This window comes from Aphelocoma coerulescens, chromosome 2 (assembly GCF_041296385.1).
Source record: "Aphelocoma coerulescens isolate FSJ_1873_10779 chromosome 2, UR_Acoe_1.0, whole genome shotgun sequence".
Classification (NCBI taxonomy): domain Eukaryota; kingdom Metazoa; phylum Chordata; class Aves; order Passeriformes; family Corvidae; genus Aphelocoma; species Aphelocoma coerulescens.
In genome coordinates, this window is record NC_091015.1 from 124,794,152 (window position 1) to 124,815,858 (window position 21,707).

General features: G+C 39.7%; 1 protein-coding gene across 17 annotated transcripts in view; it reads left to right on the top strand.

The window, feature by feature from the left end:
• The window catches only part of DTNA (dystrobrevin alpha), a 223,508-nt gene that overhangs the window by 172,617 nt on the left and 29,184 nt on the right, over positions 1-21,707 (top strand). For 7 of the 17 annotated variants that reach the window (XM_069004687.1, XM_069004684.1, XM_069004683.1 and 4 more), the window contains 6 exons: positions 1,250-1,374; positions 5,963-6,043; positions 7,932-8,021; positions 13,542-13,619; positions 14,244-14,336; positions 20,964-21,051. In XM_069004687.1, the coding sequence (XP_068860788.1) occupies positions 1,250-1,374; positions 5,963-6,043; positions 7,932-8,021; positions 13,542-13,619; positions 14,244-14,336; positions 20,964-21,051 (555 nt within the window). Of the gene's footprint in view, positions 1-1,249; positions 1,375-5,962; positions 6,044-7,479; positions 7,834-7,931; positions 8,022-13,541; positions 13,620-14,243; positions 14,337-20,963; positions 21,052-21,707 lie in introns of those variants that run through there. The other 10 variants (XM_069004689.1, XM_069004691.1, XM_069004688.1 and 7 more) reach the window with 6 other exon arrangements.

Genomic DNA, 21,707 nt, shown 5'->3' on the forward strand with positions numbered 1-21,707 from the left:
CTTGCCAGAAACAAAGGTTTTACTTCAAGTTTGAAGTTGCCTTTCTGTAGCATTCATTAGCATTTGTTCAAACCTGGTTTGCATTCTCCATAATGCATCAGTATCAAGCTCCACATGCAGATTGGAAGTGTTCATGGGTGCAGTGAAAATCAACTGTTCTCGATTGAGAGAGAAATTGCATTTATAATGAAAGAGAAAGAGCTTGAACTTTACATATTTAGGTTGGATTTCTCTAATAGAAATATTTCATTATGGACTTGATGACAATCATTACTTGATGCAGAGTGTGTATGCACAAATACAAGACCCTTTCTGTCAGGTTCCAGAAGGATTTCTAAATTTCAGCCTGTAGAGCTGGGTTTTGGGGAGGGGAGACAGTGTAAGGATCACTAACCCTCTTTTACTGGCAGAGAAGCCGAATCACAGAGAGCTGAGTTGAATTCCTGAGAGTCCCTCATACAGTCTAAAAGACACCCTTAGATCTCAGAGCCCTTCCTTAGAAGGGAAGTTTACTCCTCAACTGCATAGAGTCTCCAAACAAAGCAGACAATACTGACTGATTTTTTTTTTTAACTCCCTGGTGAAGATCATGCTTCTTGCACGGACCCTCCCCATCTTTTGGTTACAGTGACAGTACATCAGCCTCTTTTGATGCCCTGTTGCCACAATGGCACAATTGACACAATTCTGTGTCTCAGATTTCCCATTGTGGTCAGTGGCCAGAGGAGGTGCAAGAGAAGCTTTGTAGTAGCAGCTAAACATACAGGTGTACAGCTAAACACTGGAGGTGAGGAGGGAAATACTAGCGAGGGGAAAGAACATAGGAGCCTAGTGCCTGGCCCACATCTGGGAGGGAAATTCAGTGTATCTATAGGGACAGGCATACTCTGATCTGTCCTCCTTGCACTCCCAAGCTGGTGAGGTACAAGCCAGCACCAGTCCAGGTGACACAAACTGTACTCTTCTTCGTTCAACACTGCCTGAGTGCAGCATTGCAAAAAAGCCCTGGCAACTGTCCCTATAGATACACCCCCCAGCCTGCTCTAAAGGTTGCTGAAGATAAGAGTGGTCTTTCCCCAAACCAGCACTTTCTGCCTTACCAGACTCTCTGCGTGGGAGGGGGGCAAGGGGGATGTCAGTCCATAGGTACATGAGCTGTTACAGCTTCCTGTTGTTTTGTGCTTCCTGTAGCAGAAACAGTATGCACCTTACTTGTCCAGATTACCTCTACCTTCCTTGTTCCTCCCAGAAATCACCTGCTAAGAAGCTAACTAATGCACTTAGCAAGTCCTTAAGCTGTGCTTCCAGCCGTGAACCTTTGCACCCAATGTTCCCTGACCAGCCTGAAAAACCTCTAAACCTGGCTCATATTGTGTAAGTATATGTGTGCTGTAGACAAAATAAGCTTTGTTGTAGGAGTTGCTTGCACTGAGTGTAGATACTACGGCTCTGAACACAGCAGGAGGCAGGTGTGGCTTGTCCAGCTCAATGCATCTCAAGTGCAAATTTGCTGGCAGGGGTATTTAGTGTAATAGTGCTCTTCTGGTGTGACTTCACTTGAAAAATCAGTGGGATATATACACACAGTCAAATACTGGGACACAACACTGGAATGTCCCCATTCTCCTCAAGACATGCCCATGCAATTTCATGGAGTTTCAGCACTTTGGGATGTATTGATGCTGAGAACATCAGTTCTGTCATCTAGAGACTCTAAACTTCAGTGTATCACAGGTATGTCTTGACACAGGCACCAGAGAAAATTTTGTCAAAACGGGTGTCAGAGTTCTCACTGACTTTAGTGAAGCTGTGGCTTCACCCAGCCCTGAAGAATTGTATGAGTCTGCATAAAAAGTGTCTTGAACTGCCAAGTCATTTGAAAAGAGTCTGTTATCCATATGTTTTGATATGTTGAGAAAGCAAGATTATTTTTTGGTATAGCAGCATGTCACTACTTTTATTCTGCAGGAGTCAAGAAACCCAAAGCAGAAAGAAAATGTATTTGTGCAGGGGAAAGTACCACTTTGAAAGTTTCTTTTTCTTAAACATGTCCACTACCCACAGTGGCAGACACTCATTTCTCATTTATCAACTTGACTTACCTTTGCTTCTTGGGTCCTTAATAAAAAAAAGGAAAAAAACCATTGAATTTCCCATCAAATTAAGGAAAAATCAAGACATTGGTTGGAAGAAAGGTACAAAGAAATTTGTACCTTTATACTTGGAAAAAAATATTCCAAAAATACTGTCTTTAGAGTATTTCTCTTATTCTGATGTATTTCTTAAGAAAATATCTTTCTTAAACATGTTCTCAGGGCTCCTGACTGAAGTATTTCAGGCAGCAGCTATTAGAATTGCATTTACATACTGCATATCTGTGTTACTAGCTCCTGGAACTGTTGTAGTCTGTAATTATTATACCTATTTCCCTTTGTCCATCCTGAATATTTGTATGTAGCATCTCTAAGGGCAAGTGCACACCAGCCATTGTGGGCTGTGCAACACCTGGACAGTTCACCAAACCTGCCTGACATTTTAAGGATAAATCATGCTTATGGTCTTCCTTATGTGGTTATAGCAGAACTTCTTCAAGGTGTAAGAGAGTGCTCTGTTCTTCAGAGACAAGGTGCCTCTGACAGATACATAGTGCCAAATCCCTGTCACTCTCAATTGTCAGTAAAACACCTGCACCTCTTTATGGAAGAGTGCTGGGAGGATGTTGTTCTTTTGAAGAAATGATCCGGAGTTGGATCTGCTGAGCTCCCTCACTGCTGTGCCTGGCCCTGCTGGCAAGTCAGGGATAATTTCACAGGGCAGATTTTGGCCATCCTTGAGGGAAATGGAGAGAGACAGAGAGCTTGAAACTAAAAGAGAAGCCTCTGTTCCCTGTTGGCTGGGGGATCTTGAAGGCCTGGGGATATGTCAGAATATAAAAGATAGGGAAAATGGGCTACTGTGAATGGATTAAATGCATTTAGGCAAGGCAAGGGGAAGGTACCATAATTAAATAGGCACTAATCCAAATCTTTGCTGTGAAATTAACACCTTTCCTTATTCCTAAATAGACAGACAATTTAGAGTGATGGGAAGTGAGAACAAACCACCATCTATTCTGTTTTATGACAGTTTCTCTTTATTCATAGATTGATGGTAATATAACTTGGCAATATATGTTGGCTATAATGATGCATGAGTGAAAAACCTGTAAGTTGTGGAGGTATCATGATATACAGCATAATTCACACAAATTAACTGAGGGGAGAGGTATGCTACAGAACCTCATCAAGAATATCTTCTCACTGATGCAATTTTTATTTTTAAACATAAGGGAAGTTGTGAGAAACAGCTCTGGGCAGGAATCCAGGCAAAAAGGGGTTTATATGTGCATTAGCTGGAAGAATTTTGGCAACAAAACAGTATCCTTTTCTTAGCTTCTATCTTAAATGGGGACAAGTTCTCCCTGCATTACTATAGGGACTTTCCTTTTGATTATTCTTCCACCTTTGACTGGCACCAGACAGAAAGACTGCATGGGTTGTTTGTTTTACTGGTGCCACACAAAATTTTGAATTAAGCAAGAAATACATCTAAGACTTCATTTAGAGAGGTAGTTATCAAGATGTCATAAACTTGATGGTAGAAACTCCCCCCACTGGTGGAAGGGTCATTCTTCCTCTCTGTATGTAAGAATAGCAACGTGAAAGGAAGTCTAGACTGCAGAGATGACAAATGGCATGGCCAGAGCATCATGGAGGTGTGTTTCAAATCCATTCTGCATTGGCCTGACTTCATTTCCATCTTAAGCCTATGGGAGCATTATTTTTGACATCAGTGTAAACAGGTTAAAGCAGCCTGGAGCACTTTGGAAAATTCCTCCTATTTAATTTGGTTTATTACTGTGGCTATTTGTTGTGCCATAATATGCCTTTATTACACAGCCTATTTCAATAGCAGTAAGTGTTTTCTGTCTCCTTGAGGACAGTTAATTCAGTATCAATAGCTCACTTTTATCAGAAAGCTTAATCACTCACTTTCAGGAGTTTAAAAATAACCTCAGAAAGTTATAATTTATAGTCAATAGCTGAGTTTTCCTTTGTTTTACAATAAAGTCTATTGTGCTTGTCTTACTACATCACACAATTCTGTGTGTTTGAACATCCATTTGATATTCAAGTGGAACCTGAGGACTGTGACAGTGGAATGAGCCTTTAAGAAACTTGCCATGGGAGAGCTCCAGTTTAGTTTAATACTATTTTCTTCTTTATAAGAATTGACAAACTAATGCTGATCATGAAACCTTAGCAAAGCCTTGGAGTTTAAAGACGTTTGTACACAAGAGTGACTTGGCTTATGTGAACAGATTAATGACCCTTTATGCATAGAGGCTCTCATGGTTTTTGCAGAGTCAGGGTAATAAGAATGGAGTAGGTCCAATGTATTACTTAGATCATATACATATTAAACTGACAATTTAATTAATTATCTCTTTTCCATTTTATTCTGCCTGCAAAAGAGATACTTGGTGAGTATTTTTCTTCTTTAGTACACTTGTTGGAGGATAAGCTTGGAAAAATTGTGATAATCTCAGTATTACCGAAAAGAATAACATCAAACACTTCTCTATAAGTACATGGAAGACAAAGGACTGCTTCTCAAATTCATGACTGATCAGAACTGGAGGTTTTCATGTGGTTCTGCAGATGCAGGGTTAGGTTAAAACTGTGTTTTCATATAAATAAATAACACTCCACATCCTACCTCTTTCTGTTCACAGTTTTAAACTTCTCAAAATCAGTGTGGCATTATCATGCTGAGAAATTCATTTGGATTTTTCAAATACCATAGATTTGCCTGTTTTATAACAAGTCACAGGACAAAATATAAGTCATAGTTCACTTCTATGCAGAACTGGCTTTCTTGCAAATGCTTTGGTTGACCAGTTGTCTTGCACAATTGGAGCCCAGTGAATATTTTGCAGATGGCTACTATATTTTGATTTGCACATCTGCAGAATTCAAAATGCAGGATGGGTCTTCCACAGAGCCTGAAGGCAATATTAACCAATTTGAGGTCGGAATTATATGTGGCTTCAGATTCTGCTCATATCTGATTGAAAGCCCTGTGATTTTAATAACATACCTTTTAGTTGTTCCTGAGCAGATGGATCTTTTGCCCAATGTTGCATAAGAAGTCTGCTAAGAAGGGGAAATTTCTCCTTAATGGATACAGAAGGATAAAATTATACACAGATTATTTTTAAGAGTAGACAGTAAAAGAAAGCGGAGGAAAAATCCTTCTTGTTTCATTTTTTGTAAAAGCAGGAAATAAAGAATGTAATAATAAAATCATCATTACTAATGGGTTCCCTTGAACTAAATACTTACTCTAAGTTTTGACTTGGGGGTTTGATATACCAGCTAAAAAGCTTTGCTGTCAAAGTTTAGTTCTGCATGTATTGTCTGGGATGCTGAGGGCTTGGGTACACTGTGGTCACTGTGTGGATGTGGTAGCATGGAGCTTAGCACCAGGGATAACTTCATGAAAAGATGTGTCATTTATTGGCAGTTCCCCCCTGCAGACCTCCATGCTGCCACAGAGAACTGACTGCCAGTGCTCATCCTGGCTGGTTGAAAGCAGGGACTGCACCCTGGACTGTTGCCTCTGGAAAGGAGCAATGGCATAGTGGCAATTCTGCCAAAGCAGGGAAAAAAGTCAAGCAGGTTGCTTAAAACTCACCTCAGAACACACAAAGGCATTATTTCCCTCCAGGCCTAAGTATCAGTGCATTTTTATCAACTTCTTAAAACCACAGCATCTGTGATTTGGAACTATTGCTACGTAAAGCAGAAGATGCCAGTTGCAATGTTACTTAAAACAAGCTCATTCTGTTCTGCATAAATACTCTTGCTGATGGAGGGGTTTTCGGTGCAAAACTAATGCAGCTGGATATTTTGCCTTTCAGGCCCCCACGACCTGTAACCAGCATGAACGACACACTCTTCTCCCATTCTGTTCCCTCAGGAAGTCCCTTTGCAAACAGAAGGTGAGTTCTTATCCTTATTTATATCAAACAATTATATGATAGTGGTGGAAGTTTCGATTTTCAGTTCCCTCACAGGGGTAAAAAAACCAAACCCTCTCACAAAGTAAAATCAAGAGACGTGAGCAGAGAAATGCCTTGGTTAATTTGGACGGATACCCAGACATCTGAACAGGGAGCTGGAGTTAAGGCACCCCAAACTCCCCACAGCAGAGCACTGAATTTGAGCTCTCATTTGAACCATTCTGACCCACTGAAATGTGCTCGTGTGCAACCCAGGCACCCTCCCATAGGGACAGTGGCTGGTGAAGAAGCCATTTTGTAATAGCACTGTGGGAATAGGAACTGGAATGTGCCACTGCCTGCTGGGAATGCCTGCGTCATACTGCAAGATGAACAAAGAGAAAGTGTCTTCATACTTGCCAGATATAGCAAGACTTCCTTTCCCCTGTTAAACCATTCTGATTTTCATTAAAGGCTACAAGGGAGAAGGAGTTGTCCAGGGAATATGGTGACTGACCCTTCAGTAAACAAGCCAGGGAAGTCTCATCAGAAACATGAATCCCAAAGAGGAGATGCTTGCAGCTGACTGTGTACATTTTGAGTCAGTATTTTGGCTCATCCTGCCAAAATATGTGTGTAGCATTTGCTGGCTGTCTGACCCAATATATGTAAGCCTATAAATGTACATAGATAAGAAGGTGGCAGGAAAATAACTTCCTGCTGTCTTAGGGAAGATGAGCAATGTGTCTTCCTTGGGTGCACTTTATTGCTTGATTCCTGCTGTGTGTGTCAGTGCTTCAGCGTTCCCAAATGACTAAACACAATCTCTGGTTATGCACAGCTACATATTTTAACACCAAAACTGAAACCAAACCTGCAGTGTACACTGCAAAGTCAGAGTAAAGATGGTTTACTACTTCTTTGATTTATGAATTTTGTTACCACAAGCTGTAAACTGTAAATTCTCAGTGTTGAGTGTGACTCTAGAGTAATCTCAAGTGGGTATGACTGAGATGCTTTTCAAAAGCCAGTCCCAAAGCAACCCCCAAGGTCAGATTTGCTGCCTATACAGAGAGACTGCAAATGCAGATTCATTTCTGTTGTTGGAATATATGGGGGTTTATGTGCAAGGCAGGGTAATGTATTTGCAGCCTCTCCAGGAGAGGTCATTAAGAGCAGCGCTCTTTAGGAGTGTTGCTCATGCTTCTGTTTATTCCCAAGAAGTCCCTGTGGTCAAACAACAGAAGTGTACTTTGCTCCTTAGGCCAGGGACCTGCAGTAACACTCACAGCACTGTCACCTGTGGTGCTTGTCTTTGTTTGCATGTAGAACATACCTGATTATTTTACTTTTGTCTTCTTTAGTAACTTTGTCTTTAACTATCAGATTTAAACATACATGCTTCCTCAGCTGTTAGAATTCCTTTTTTTTTCTAGGAAACATTCCTTGATGAGAATCCCCTGAAGGCAGGTGATAGTACCACCCCCTCAAGCATAGGTACCCATACTTCCTTATAAGTGTATAGTGTGACATCTCTGTACAGTTTAAAGCTTCCATGGTGCAGCAGTCGTTCTGGCTCTTTTAGAGTTAACTGTACCATGATATGTGAGCTAATTACATTGATTGTATCTTAGAAGTTTTGTAACTTTTGTTTCATTGACGTAGCAGGATTTTAGGAGTTTGACATCTTATTCTCAGTATTTTTATTTTCACCTTTTACAATTTAATTTGCATCTTTTTATTGGAAAGAAAAACCGCCCTACAAACAGCCAAGTCACTATTCTTTCTAAATAAATGGGATTTATTGTTACAAACCCTCTCTGAACACTCTCCTCTCTGTGTATTCTCTTTGAGGTATTAACAAGCTTTCATTGTTTGAATCATTCAGGTTACTTGGGGGTATAAATGCAGCCAGTCCTGTGGCTGATGAGCATTCTCTTATAAAGCAGTATGTAAATCAGCTTCACAACAATTCACGGTCAGTATGAGAGCACTAACCTACTAATCGCAGTAGTTCTGTAGCTCATGCACTAAATCATTAGCAATTCTGCTAAACTACTCAAAATATTCTTTAAGGAAGGCTCTTATGGGCTAGAGGGTTTCTGTGGCTCTAATTAGTCTTTTGAATAGACTTCCTGCTGGCTGTGGGCTTTGCCAACTTCTCTTGCTTCTGCGCAGCACAAGTCTTTCATTTTACCCCTTCACGTAGGATTAATATTCATGTGTCTAATGGAAGTTGGAAACATTGCTTTTGAAAACTGGGAAAACTACACCTTTATGGTTCCATCATCGGTGTATGAGTTGCCTGTTGTTTTCTTGACCAAGCAATGAAAGAGGCTTGCACAAAAGCCTGGAAATGACACCAGGTCTCACAGCCAGCCTCCTCTGCCACAGCTCTCGCTGTGGGTGGTTGCTGTTCTGCTGTTAGTGCTGCTTGCCAGTAACCCTCCCAGACCCCTCAGCTTTGCTTTTCAAAATGACCACAGCAAAGGCAGATCTAAGTCCTACTGAAGCTAATGAAAACTTTCCATTTACATAGTGAGCACTGGATTTGGACCCATGCCTCTCGTTGCTGCACCCTTTTTCCAGCATTCCCTCACATCTCAGTGGCCTAAAGGAACATCCTATTTCATTCTGCATAAAAGAAATACACAACTGCATAAGAACAGTTTCCCCATCTTTTTTTTATGTGGAGTGTAATATCCTTTCCTTTTTTTTTTTCTTATTAATCCATGAGCATTCACTATAATTCAATAAGAATTATAGATACCAAGGTACTTTTCTGCTAAATGCCAAGATACTCAATCTGGGTTAGACTAATAACAGTATCTTCATTCATTCTTTTAAGTTTTAGTGTTACTACTGCCCTGGGAAAATCAGGCCTCATTAGTGGAGGCTCATCCCCTTGTACATCAGAGAAACAGACTTTGATGGCTTTGTTTGCAATTGTGCTGATTTTATATTAAATATTCCATTCTTCATAATAAGAAGAGTACAAACTCCGAGTAAAATTTCTAGCTGGATGTAATCAACACTAAAAGCTCTGCTGGCTGTGTTTTCACTGCAGATAACTTATGGTTGCTTTAATTTGTGTTGCAGTCTAGTCCAGAGGTTTCAGATAGCTTTAAGTGAAGTTTTTATGTAATTTGAATGTTTATTCAAAGGAGAATTGGCAGAGAATGTCATTCATAGCATTCCCATGGTATTTATTTCAGCTACTTGTATTCACAGAAGAACATAGCCATTCTAACCAGTTTCTCCCTGTAGCAGCAAATGCAAAATTCAGCACACCAGCTCATTCTGCTGCTGGAAATGGATAGCATCTCCTAAGTTCAGGACGCTACCATCTTTATTTCTGGATTCATGGGTGAAAGCTGGAAATTAACTGGGAAGATAGACAGTCTTGTTAGAGGAAAGATCTTTGATAATTGGTAAATACAGTGACAAACTGCACAGAACAGCTGAAAGGAGATGGAACTTTATACACTATTTACACTTTAATTGCATCTGAAGCACAGATTTTGGGTGGGTACACAATTACTCCAAAGCTCAAAGGAAGTTGGGTTCAGGCTTTCCCAACGATGCTTTTTAGTTTCTTCAAATTGCTTTAGAATCAAAGTCCACTTAAAATTTCTGTGCTTGTTTGCTTAGTTTGAGCCAGCAAGTCCATAAGAGAGCTTTAATGAGGAGGCTGGCTTAGCAATTACAAGCACCTTTCTTCTAAATGTATACAGTGTTGAAATTGGTATCAACAATATGCTCTGTACAGCTCAAGAACAGCTTTGAAGCGCTCATGTTAGAAAAGAAGAAACAAAAAAGGTCTGTGATCTTCTCCCAAATACCAAATGATGGTCATTTGCTGTGTTGACAGCTAACGTGATTAAAACTACAAGGCCTGTAATTCTTTTGCTGTAGCTAATATTCAGAGGGTTTTTTCTCATTTGTTTTTGCAATTTCCGATGGCCTAGAGGGCAGCAGAACAAGGGAATATTAGTGCAGAGTAGGTAATGCCCTTGCAAACCCAATAACTTGGATATGTTACATCAAAACAAGCAAACTGAGCATTATAGAAGCTTTTGTCCAGTCAAGAGAAATAACTCTATACTCTGAATTAATGTTTTCTTCTTTATTTGGATACTTCTGTTCCCCAGCTGCAGTCTGTCATGCTGATTTAAAGTATATAGCTGCCATAGTAATGGGTACAATCTCCTCTCTTTCTTAATAAATGTTTTCTTTAAGCTGTTGAATTATTGAGCTTAGGTAGGATAAGATGAAACAGAATATTTTTTCTCGCATTTTCCTCAGCACCATCCCCTCCACAGCTAATGCATTTAGTTCTTCTAAAGGAGTAATAAATTGGAATAAATGGTGTGATGCAGCACATTCTGATGAACTTGAAATGACTTGGCAATTGTGTGATAGATAGAAGGAATGCACTAGGATATCAGATACCCATAGCCAAGGAGGAACTGAGTCTTATTTAATGCTGAGTCAGAATGGCTGGTGCCTTTTTTGAACTCCACGTGAAGTTAAAGGAATTGGATCTTCTACCTGGGCATAACAAGAGATTAGGCCAAATTTCTAGACAACAACTAACTTGGAGCAAAACATACTGGTTGCTGCTGTTCTCCATGTTTCTGTCTCAAAGGAGCGTGGTAGACTTCAACTGCATGTTGTCTTTGCATGTTGTTTTCAGAACAAGATGAGAGTCCTTATTTCATCAGCAATATTCTACCTGGCTAAAGGAAAGGTTTATGTGTTTAATTGTTTAGTAGCCAGGTAGACACTAATGAGGGCATAACATTTACAGCAATGTTGTTAGGTCTACATCTTTATAGACACCTGCTCATAGTTGGAAGGTTTGTTTCTAAATCTGGATGGGGAAGCATTATTTGGCATCTTACAGGATGTTCCATTTTAGCAGGAATATATCTTTAAAATGTCTGTTCCATTTGGAAACTCACTGTTTCTGAACATTAAGTTCAGAACACCTGAAGTATTAACTGTATTTTGGGGAATACGTGGAGGATGTAGGAAGACAAGGAAGAACAAGAAGGACAGATAACAGCTCTTCCAAATGAAGAAGGGTTGAAGGTGAATCAGGGACAAAGGTGAAAGGGATTATACAGGAGACAGCCTAACCTTGATGTCCAAAGACACTGAAATTATAGAAGAGTCAGTAAGCTTCTGGAGGATAATAAACAAGAAATAACCACCATAGATTTGTCAAGAACAAATTATATCAACTGAACTAATTTATTTCATTGACAGGTAACTGGTCCAGCGGGTAAAAAAAGAAGCAACAGATACAACACAAGTTGATCTTAGAAGGACTTTAGACATAGTCCCAGATGACACAGAAGTACCCAAAGAAAATAAGGACATAGGGAAATTGGTAAAAGAGCAACATTGAAAATGAATAAGGACATTTTCAGAAGTTTGCTGTCTCTTTAGGAGAAGGACATCTGCTGGGATTCTTGAAAGCTATCCTAAGTCAGACACTATGCACTATTTCTTGTAGTGACTTAATGGAAGCAATAGAGTGAATATATCCAATTTGCAGGTAGTGCAAAGGTCGAAATGGTTATGGAAAGAAGTGCTTGGAGAGCAGTTTCTAAATAAAAAAAATTAGCTCAGTAGCAATGGTAGTAATTGATGTCCAAATGATCTGAAATCAATTACAGGAAATTCAGTATTTATAAGTGAAAAGTGCTGTAGCAAGGAAGCAAATAGTCAAATAAAAGATGGGAGCATAATTGGATAGATAGAAATATTTTAACAGAGGACCTAGGAGTTGCAGTGAACCACAAACTAATTGAAGTTAGCAATATGATTGTTAGATTGCATTTGACCCTGGAACATCATCTGGAAAGCCATTAAAACTCATTCCCCAGAGGAGGAGACATCTGCCTGAGGTTTGCATCCAGTTTAGGGCAACAGCACAGGGGTAGATATGCTAACCAGCATATCTGGAGTCCAGAGGGAAAGTCCAGAAAAACCGAGAAAACATAACTTGTGAGAAGAGGTTGGAAGATTAAAAGTTTGCTGAATCAACTAAAAAGGAAAGGGACCTGGATAGACATGGTAGCAGTTGCTCAGTGAGTAATCCTTGCTTGCCTGTCTCTCCACACTGTGTGGCTTCTGGAACACAGGAGAGGTGAACTTGTGGTTGGTGGAGGGGGCATCACACCTCACTGTTGGAAAGCAAGGCACAAAACCTGCCCTGGGGTCTCTGGTCTCCCACTGTGGCAACATATTTATCTATACTTTTAGAACTGAAAGGTGCATTTTCAGCTGAAAAGGCACTCCCTGTACCCCTTGAATGCATTTTCCTTCTGTAACTGGGAAGAAAACGTGTGGAAAACACATCCTTCTAGATGGCATGGAGCACATTTATCTGTATGGATATTGCCCCAGTGGAAGTGCAATACACATAAGTAGCATGCAGATGGGCAGAGAAATGTGAAACAAGCAGCTTTTCTTCCTGTGCAGTACAGCATTTCATTCAGCTATCTTATAAATAAGAGCTTGAGCTCTTAGTACAACCTTTGGTCCCATCCTCTTGAAAACCCTGCTGCCAACCTTGCCCCCTCCCAAAAGGAGGGGAATTACATACATCTCATCTTACTGAATTCCTTCTTTGTCCTAATATTAAAGGTTTTGAAGATTTATCACGCACCACATTTGTGCAACATCATCTGCCTACACACACACAAACAGACCCATACACCCCTGGATGCACAGGTGCACACATGCTCTCACACCCAGAGGTGCCAAACCAAAAAAAAAGGTGAATAATTTTTAAAAAGGATTAAGTAAAATATAATTTTGTTTTGCTTTGTTGTTTCTTAAACCAAAAAATGCTGCAGCATGAAAAACAAATTAACATTTTCAGTGTTTGCCATTTTTAACCAGTGGTAGCTTGTTAACATGGATATTTAAGTGTTGGGAAAGATGCAGCTACTGCAATCCATTAAATACTGTAATTAGGGAAAAAAGTGTGTTTGGTGAACTATGTATTATTTTAAATCAACAGAAGAACAGTACTTCTGAAAATTAAACTGCTATATCCCATCACTGCATCTAAAAAAATGCCTTTCCATAGATAATTGAAACCATCTTACAGTTAATGTGGGGAAAAGCAATTTAGCTGTTATGGTGAAACTTCCCCAGCTTGAAAGCAGCATTTGAGATCGTGTTTATCTCGGACTCCATCTGGAAAATACACAAGCCTTCATCTCTCCATTTGTGAGAGAAGCACATTTTGTTTGTCATTTCTGTAGTGGAGGCTTTAATAGTTTGCTTTTGGAGAACAGGAGGGAAAATTCGTAGTTCTTGATTTTGCATTTCCTGAAGTTTTCTAGAATTTCTTTAAAGATTCTATTGTTATTTTTATTCAGTCCAGGACACTCAAATGAGCTTCTCCAAACTCTGTTCTATAATGATTTTCAGACATCACTGTTTACCCTCTTCTTAGTTTTCCTGTCTTATTAACTAGCTCTCCTTCCAAGAATACTGAAGTAGAGCAGAGCAAACAGCTGGCTAGGGCTGCTCCAGCTTTCTTGAAAGGCAAAGGGTAAGTTAAAGAGAGAGTATGTTCTTAACTTGCACTAATACAGCTAAACCAAAACCTTTTCCTCTATTCCTCCCACTTTTAATGTATTCTATATACATCTTTCCTGAGAAAATTGTGATAATCAATTAACCCAGTGAGCTAAGTAGGGCATGTTTAAATATATTTATGTACACCTAGATACATAAAGTCTTGATCAGACACTTCCAAGCAAATCCAGCTTGTGAATTCAGTGTGTCAGTCATGTATGTTACATACCTATATTCATGTTTGTATGCAATATATAGTATAGTAAAACAAATAATGCTGACAAATTTGCTGTATTTTGTAATAAATGATACCGTATAGCTCCAGAGCTTCAGTCCCTGGCCTGATCTGGCATCTCACTGATTTCTGAGGCTGGGTCTGTCATCAAGTGGGATGCTACCATCCTAAATCACTAAACATATAAATTAAAAATAATAACAGAGTAATTTCTGCACGTGGTGTGTTGTTTTGCTTTGATGTTTTTTCAAAGAACGCTGAAGTATTAATTCCTAGATTCCCATTTCACAATCTCACTCGCTCCTGCTCTCTGTTTATCTCTGTGTCTGTCTGCATCACACCCTCTCCCCGCCCCCGTTTCAGGTTACAGTACAGCCTCGATGTTGCAGACAGGCTGGCTGATGAACATGTGCTCATCGGGGTGTATGTCAACATGCTACAGAGCAACCCCGCACGGTTAGTGCAGGTTTGGCGCCTTTGGGGGACCCAGGAAAGGGACCTTGCTCAGCCAGATTCTCTCACTGTTTCCTCCTGGCCACAAGCTGGAGCAGCTCTTCATGAGCACAAGCCTGAAGTCAATGTGTATGAATATGGGGTATGTCCTCCCAAAGATGGTGGATTGTGGCATTTATTGCTACTTTCTCTGCTGAGGTCAGCAGGTTACTGCTAAGTATTGCAAATAATTGCTTAGTTGAAAATGGCTGTGCAAATTGTTTGGGATACTGAGCTCTAGGCAGTGCAGGACTTCGTTGTGGTGCAGAAATCTTCACACAGCAATACTTAAGCCCATGTTTTCAAGGTACTCGTTTTTGAGATCATATATGTATGTACCTTCACCTTCCTTGAAAGTTAGAAATTGTAATAGTACATAAATAATGATAATAATTTTCTTATTAACCTAGTGAGAGAAATTGGTGTTGATTTTTACATGTCAGGCATTGCTTTTAAATCTGCCTGAATTCTGCATTGTTTGAATCTTGTATACGTATTTTTCCTTCTCTCATTTTGACTCCGGGGTTTTAAATGGGTGTCTTGAACATAATGTATTGTTTCTGCTGGAGTGATTATAGAGCTTTGGCTCCTAAACCCATCAGCTGTCTTGGCACTTGAGATGCTGGCATTGCAGCCTGCCACACCGGGGAAGGGAAACCCTGCCTCACCTCTCCAAGTGCAACAGAATTCCATAGACTTTGCAGCCCTGTACCAGCAAGATGGTGAGCTGTGTGGTATATGGCCCTAGAAAAGGTGATGCTGAGCAGAAAACTGCACAGTGTTTCTACCAAAACTATACTCAGGGGGTTTATTTTGCTCATAAGAAACCCTTCCATTTCCTGTGCTGCCACTGCAGAATATTTGCTTCGTTAGAAGAAAGTCTCCATTTTCTTCAGTATGTAGGAGGCAACAAGCAACTTCATTTAGGAGAGTGAATGCAATGGTTCTCTGCAGTCTTAAAAAATTCACTTCTGCAAGCAACTCCTGTTTGTTCCAGTAATTTGTCATGCCCAGTGGGTAAGAAAGTCTACCTCCATTGTCCTGGATCTGCTTCTCTACTCTGTAGCCCACTGGAATGTGCCCAGTGGTGGGGGGGTGAAAAGGCAAACTCGGTTTAAGTGAGGAAAATGAAAGCCATTTATCTTAAACAAAAACATTTTCAAGGGGAATTTCATTCCTGAAGAAGGACTTCCAGAAATCAGGCTTATTGAGGAATACTGACACTGCAGATGTGAAAGCAAGCTACTGGGGGCGTGTGTGTGACCAGTCATTGCCCACCCGTGACTGAGGACAGGAATATGCTACCACTTGGTCTGGTTTGACAGGGAGAAGGAAATGTGGCCCTGGCTACCATGAGTGACTGACTTGATATGGTTGTTCAGGAGGTGAGTGAAGAATGGGCATGGTTTAGGGTAATTCTTGGTGCTGGGCTGGTTTTCCAGGCAGGGCATTTTGGATGCCATGTACAGGATTCATTTAGCTTCAGTGAGGGCTACCAGTTCCTCACGAGACCTCTTTGTGGGTGCCTCGCCTCATCTTTGCTGTTTTCATCCTCCATTCTTTATATTCCAACCTGTTCCCTCAAGGCTTTGAGCCAACCTCACCAAGTCATAGCACATTTGTTTCCAAATATGCATATACACATCATATGCCATGATGTCCAACATTTATTTGGTTTTGAGGAATGAATTGGGGAGTGACTGATAATGGCCTTAATTGTTTAAATAACTGATGCAAAGCATAGTACATAACATCTGATTACTGACATTAAATCACTGCAGTCACAGCATCCTGAAAGAGAAGCAATCTCCGTTATTTGTATAATTAGATTTTGACAGAAACATAACCTAGAGGCACAGCAGTCTCAGTCAAGCATCAGGCCATACTGCATTGCCATTTTCTGTGTTGTTGGACTGAGACTGCTAATAGAGAAATAGAATGGTTTTATTTTGACAAAGACAAGAACAAAGTCTTGCCATCCTAAAGCTCTTGTGTGAAGCCAGTTTCCAGAAGAGTAGGTGAGACCTCTGCAGGAAGCTCAGCTGCTGCATCTCAAAGTCTGGCATGGCATCTTCAGGCAAAGCTGAACTTCTCTTGCCCATGCCCCGAAGTGGCTGGATGCAGGTTCCTCAAAACCCACACACTTGTGTCAGGATGGTGCTGAGTTCAAGTTATTTCACTCTGCATCTTAAGCAGATTTTGTAACCTGAGTAAAGCATGTAGTTAACCAAAATGAGGTAGCTTCTGATTTGGGGGAGGTTGCAGCTGGCCAGCTCTGCTGTTGAATCTGCCTGCAAAATACTACCTGTACCTACCCAGACATCAGATAATTCAAGTGCTTCTGGCAACCAAAGATGAAAAGAGGAATGATTGTAGCAGGAGCTTTATCTGCAAGAAAAACCTACAGAGATACATCTTGAGTGTAATACATAAAATTATCTGAAGAGCTGTATAGTGACGTTTCAAAACAAAACAAGTTTTGGGTTTCTTCAAATATTAAGGCAGGCTAATTTACAGCTAATCAGCAGTCCAATATAACCCAGCATACCCTTTTTTTCTGTTTTAAGTGCAGCTAGTATTTATATTTTGGGCTTTGTGGTGTATTTTTAATCCATTTAATTAATTTTCATTGCTTATCTTTATTTTTCATCTGCAATTATTTGATACTGCAAGTACAAGTTTTCCTTTCCTTCTACCACAGGCTAATAAGCTACTTGAGGATTTTTTAGAAACCAGTACTCCAGAGCAAGAGGAAGAATTAATTCATTATTTATAGTAACTGTATGGGTAGAAAAAATAGCCCTTAGCCAGATGTTTTGAATAATTTAATTGCAAAGTCTTTTTTAGTATTTCAAACCAATATTTGATACTTACTTTAGTTTACCTTTAGTGTCTGATTCTAAAAAAGAACTTTTAACTGCAAATAGTTTTCATTTTTGTAACTTAGAGACTTTGCCTAGCTTTGAATATTAATTCCATATATATCAGTCTTTTTCTTTACAAGTACAGAAAAAAAAAAGATAAGAGTAAGAGGTTATTTTGGTTCCATAGAAAGCTGTTTTCTGGGGGTTTTATGTTATACTGTATAGTACTATGTGAGTTCTATTTCTATATAAAAGTGCCATGCTATTCTGTGGCATTTTTAAAAACATTTATTAAGGGGGTGTGCACAACTCTAGCTGGGAAGGCTGGTCTAATCTTACTTTGAAAGAGGAAAACCATTCAGAGACCAATTGCTACAGAGGAAATGTGTAGACATTTGGCTCCATTGAACAGAATTAGTTTTTGTAATTATTCCCACATAGCTGAGTATTACAACATTTTGGTGGTAAAATCTTGGTGTTCTAAAGTAAATGGCAAATTAACAGTAGCAGAGGACTCAGATGATTTTTGTCAGTTTAAAGTGTCTTAAAACCAGGCCAACTTTGAAAGTGTAACAGTTAAAGAGGCCTCAGAATACATTTGGTGTGTTGCTGGTAGGACTTGTTTGGGGGTTTTTTTACAGCCCTGGGGCTTAGAAACCAACCTTTTAATTTGTATTTTTTAGACCAGATTATTTATTAAGCAAGGCTTTGTGGAATAAGAGCATGTCATGAAGACCACACTGATACCTCTATTGCAAAAATTTCACAAGAGACTCATCTAACCACTGGTGACATAGTTGTAAGACCAGCAGGGAACATCCACATCAGCTATTGTGGCATGCCTACTGCAGAACAGGCTGGTCTGACACATCTGAAGCCTGAGAAGTAGCAAAGATCCTCCAGAGTTACTCCTTCACTCATGGTTATCATGTTTTTCATCCTTTGCCTGCAGTTTTGAGATCACTTTTCTATGGAGCTACCTTAGACCACAGAAGTCCTATTGTACAGGTGATAATACTGGATATTCACTCTACATCTGAATGGTGATAGATGCCAGACCAATTATTGCTAATAATTGTAAGGTCTTTAAAGAAATGATCACTAATGGAGAAGCAGATTTTTTTAGAGAAGAAGGAACAACAGTAGGACATTGGTATGCAAAATGTCCAGTTTCTCTCAAAAGGATGCCTGAATCTTTCCCCTGAGGTCCCAAATTGTGCACATGTATTCATAATATTTTAAACCTTTTGTATACGATTGTCTTACTGTATCACTGTGTGGTTGTCTGTGAAGTTGGTGAAGTAAAACAGAAGGGAATTACAGTAAATCTGAGAACTCTGAGACATAAAATTCTTGGCAGTGGAGGCTAATGCTGCCATGCATACTTCTGTGCTTAATGGTCACATAGAATAGGTATATTCCAGAAGTAAATTTATCCCAGACATTGAAATTTAATTTTTAGAGCTTTGGGGTTAGTGATTTGTGGCATTCATAGACCAAATTTGACTCATTGCTACATCTACTTTATGACATCCACCCACACATAAATATATATCACAGATATTAAATACAAGTAAGACTCAAAAAGCTGCAGGGGCTTGGTTCATTCAGTAAAGCAGTTTTCTTAAGTGTTAGCTCACATCTCAGAACTGTGGTGCAGATTGTATTATGCCAACAAGTGGAACTATAATCCATTTTTTCAAGATGGATAATATGGCTGCACATTGCCATAAAAAGGAGAGTTGATGCTGAATGCTTGCTGTTTTCACAACCATCTGTTAGGATGCAATGTTTTAGTCATTATGGTAAAATTAAAAATTAATTAAACTGTCATAAAAGTAGCCCTTATTACCCAGTTTACATAATTTTATGTGACTGCAAGAGTTGCTCACCCCTTTCTTTATCTGGATGACATATTAGACAGTAAGCATGAGTATGTAAGATGCAGAGCTGTATAAATTTAGAAAATTGCCTTTAGCTTTGGTCTGTTCAGAAGGTATATCAGTTATCCCACCAGAATCTCAGTAAGCATAAAATTAAGCTGTATTTGTAACAAAGTAAACATAACCAAAACCAGAAATATTCATCTACCCCCAGAAGTCTCACATGCAGTCTGCAGCACAAGTTTTGTTTACATAGAACCTCTCTGTGTCTCACTTTTCAGAGCTTTACTGTGTTTCTAAACCATGTTTGTGGTCTCACAGGTTATTATCAGAATGAGAAAAAGATGATGTTTGTCTCTTTTCTCTTGCATCAGTAAGCTGTAGCAAATCCACATGACACCCAGCTTTAGTTTAATGATCACCGAATATGAACCACTGCTCATCCTCCAAACATAACGTTTAAATCCTGGTGGATTTAATCAAGCCAACCAAAACATGTGCACTGTAGTTCCCTGAGGGACACGGAGATATGAACTTACTGAGAAGTTTTAGAGAAATATTCCTTTTAAATATATCAGTTCTTCAAAAGCAGGGCTTTTGGCACAAGTGCCATTTTCCTCTGGAAGGCTTTTCAAGTTCAAGGTACAATTTCCGAGAAAAAAATCAGAATATAAATCCCATGGCCAGACTCTTCTGAAATGTGAAGCTCATTTGCCAGCAACCAGTTGCATGCCCAGAAGAGCCCGTGGGCAAGGAGATTTGTGCCTGTTTCCCTTTAGCCAAAAGCCATCATACAGTTGCCAAGGGCTAAGAAAAGAGGCCAGACTTACCTCTGTCTGGGATAGTCCACCGGCTGCCTTGTATTCCACACGGCAAAGCATTCCTCTCTTAGGGACTGCATTTTTTCCTCTCCTGTATATACTAAAAGTAATGCAGTATAGGATTCTAAGGCCCAGGCTTATCCAGTCTAAGTCCTCTTCAGGTTTCTGGTTTTGTCAGTTTATTAGTTTTGATGGCTCTGTACAAACTTCTAAATGTTTAGAAATAATGAAGGTTCTCACTATAGTACCTTTTTCCTGCTCATCTGGCTAAATAATAGCTTCCATTTAAAATAAGGACAGCTGTAAAAGGATTAACCTGAGATAAATATTTGCATTTTATATTCTTAAGGGGAGAAAAAAAAATAAGGTGAAATATTTTAAAGGAATTCAGCATATTTTCTGTTTAGTTTTTACACTTGTGGATCACAGTCATGTGACTCTTTGAAATCTTGCTCCCAAATACCAAGAATAAAAGAGAAAGTCTGATTATAAATTCCTAAGATCAGTGGTTCCAAACAGTGATCCATGAGACCTTGGTAAGTGCCCTGCAAAACTATCCTAAATATTGTTTTCTGTTACAAGTCTGACAAAGCTTCTAAAGTTTTTCTCAACAAACACTGGGGTTCCTGCTAATCTGCTGTTCAAAAAGTTTTCACTCTTCCAGGTGAGATAACAAAGCTGAGATATAAAATAAATGCTGACTGGTGGCCCTAACCACCTCCCACCCCTTTTTGGGCAGAGCAGTCTGCACGTTGCATCCTGTACAACCTTTACTATGGATTGCAAACTGCTGCTGTTTTCCCCCTAAGGGGAAGGTGCTGCCTGGGCCCTTAGAGCTGATCTTTCTAGGGAAATTGCCCTCCCCCTTCTCCCCTTTGCTCGGTTAACATCAGCTGTTCCTAGTTTGGTGGTGGTTTACTCCTTTGTTCTGTACTGTGGGGGTGTGAGGTGGTGGTGTGGCTGGGACAATGGGGTTTTGCCACGTATAATCCTGTCTTGCTGTTTCCCCCTCCCCCTGAGCAGCGTCCTCGACAGTGCAAGTCGCCTGGATGAAGAACACAAGCTGATCGCCAGGTATGCAGCAAGGCTGGCAGCAGAAACTTCTTCATCAGTAAGTGTTTTAATTAAAGGAAGGTACTTTCCTTCTGTCGTGTTCCAGGGGCTTGGCAAGATCAGGGAAATTACATCTGACAGTATAATGATTAATGGATTATTTTTCCCTATCCTTTTCATCAGAGGCTGTTATGCTTTAATAATAACACTTTTATGCAGTCCATTTAATCCAAAGAATCCACATGCTAATGCATATAATCTATATACTAATGCAGTGGTATTTAAATAATTGCATCAAAGGGAATCTGACATCTTGAACTCAGGAAGGACTATAAAATATTGTCTGGACTAGCTTTGGTTAAAGGTTAATGATTTACTGCATTGGAAAAATGGGATGGTGAATCCATTTTACTCTCTAGCTGAAATATCACAGCAACTGGGGCCCTAAGTACTAAGGATATTAAAGAATGTTCTTCAGCAGGATGACTGTAATGACCCCCTGCATTAGCCCTGGCTCCCATTTTCATTTCAGAGCAATGATTATTCCGCTCTCTGTATCCAAAGATAGAAGGTGATGACAGGCTAAAACCTCACTAACTGCATTCAGGAACAAGAGAGAATGAAGCAGGAACCTAATCAAAGTATATAAAATCTTAAATGGTACATAAAAGGTCAGCATAGCTACTTTTTTTCAATCTCAGCCCATTTGGTAGA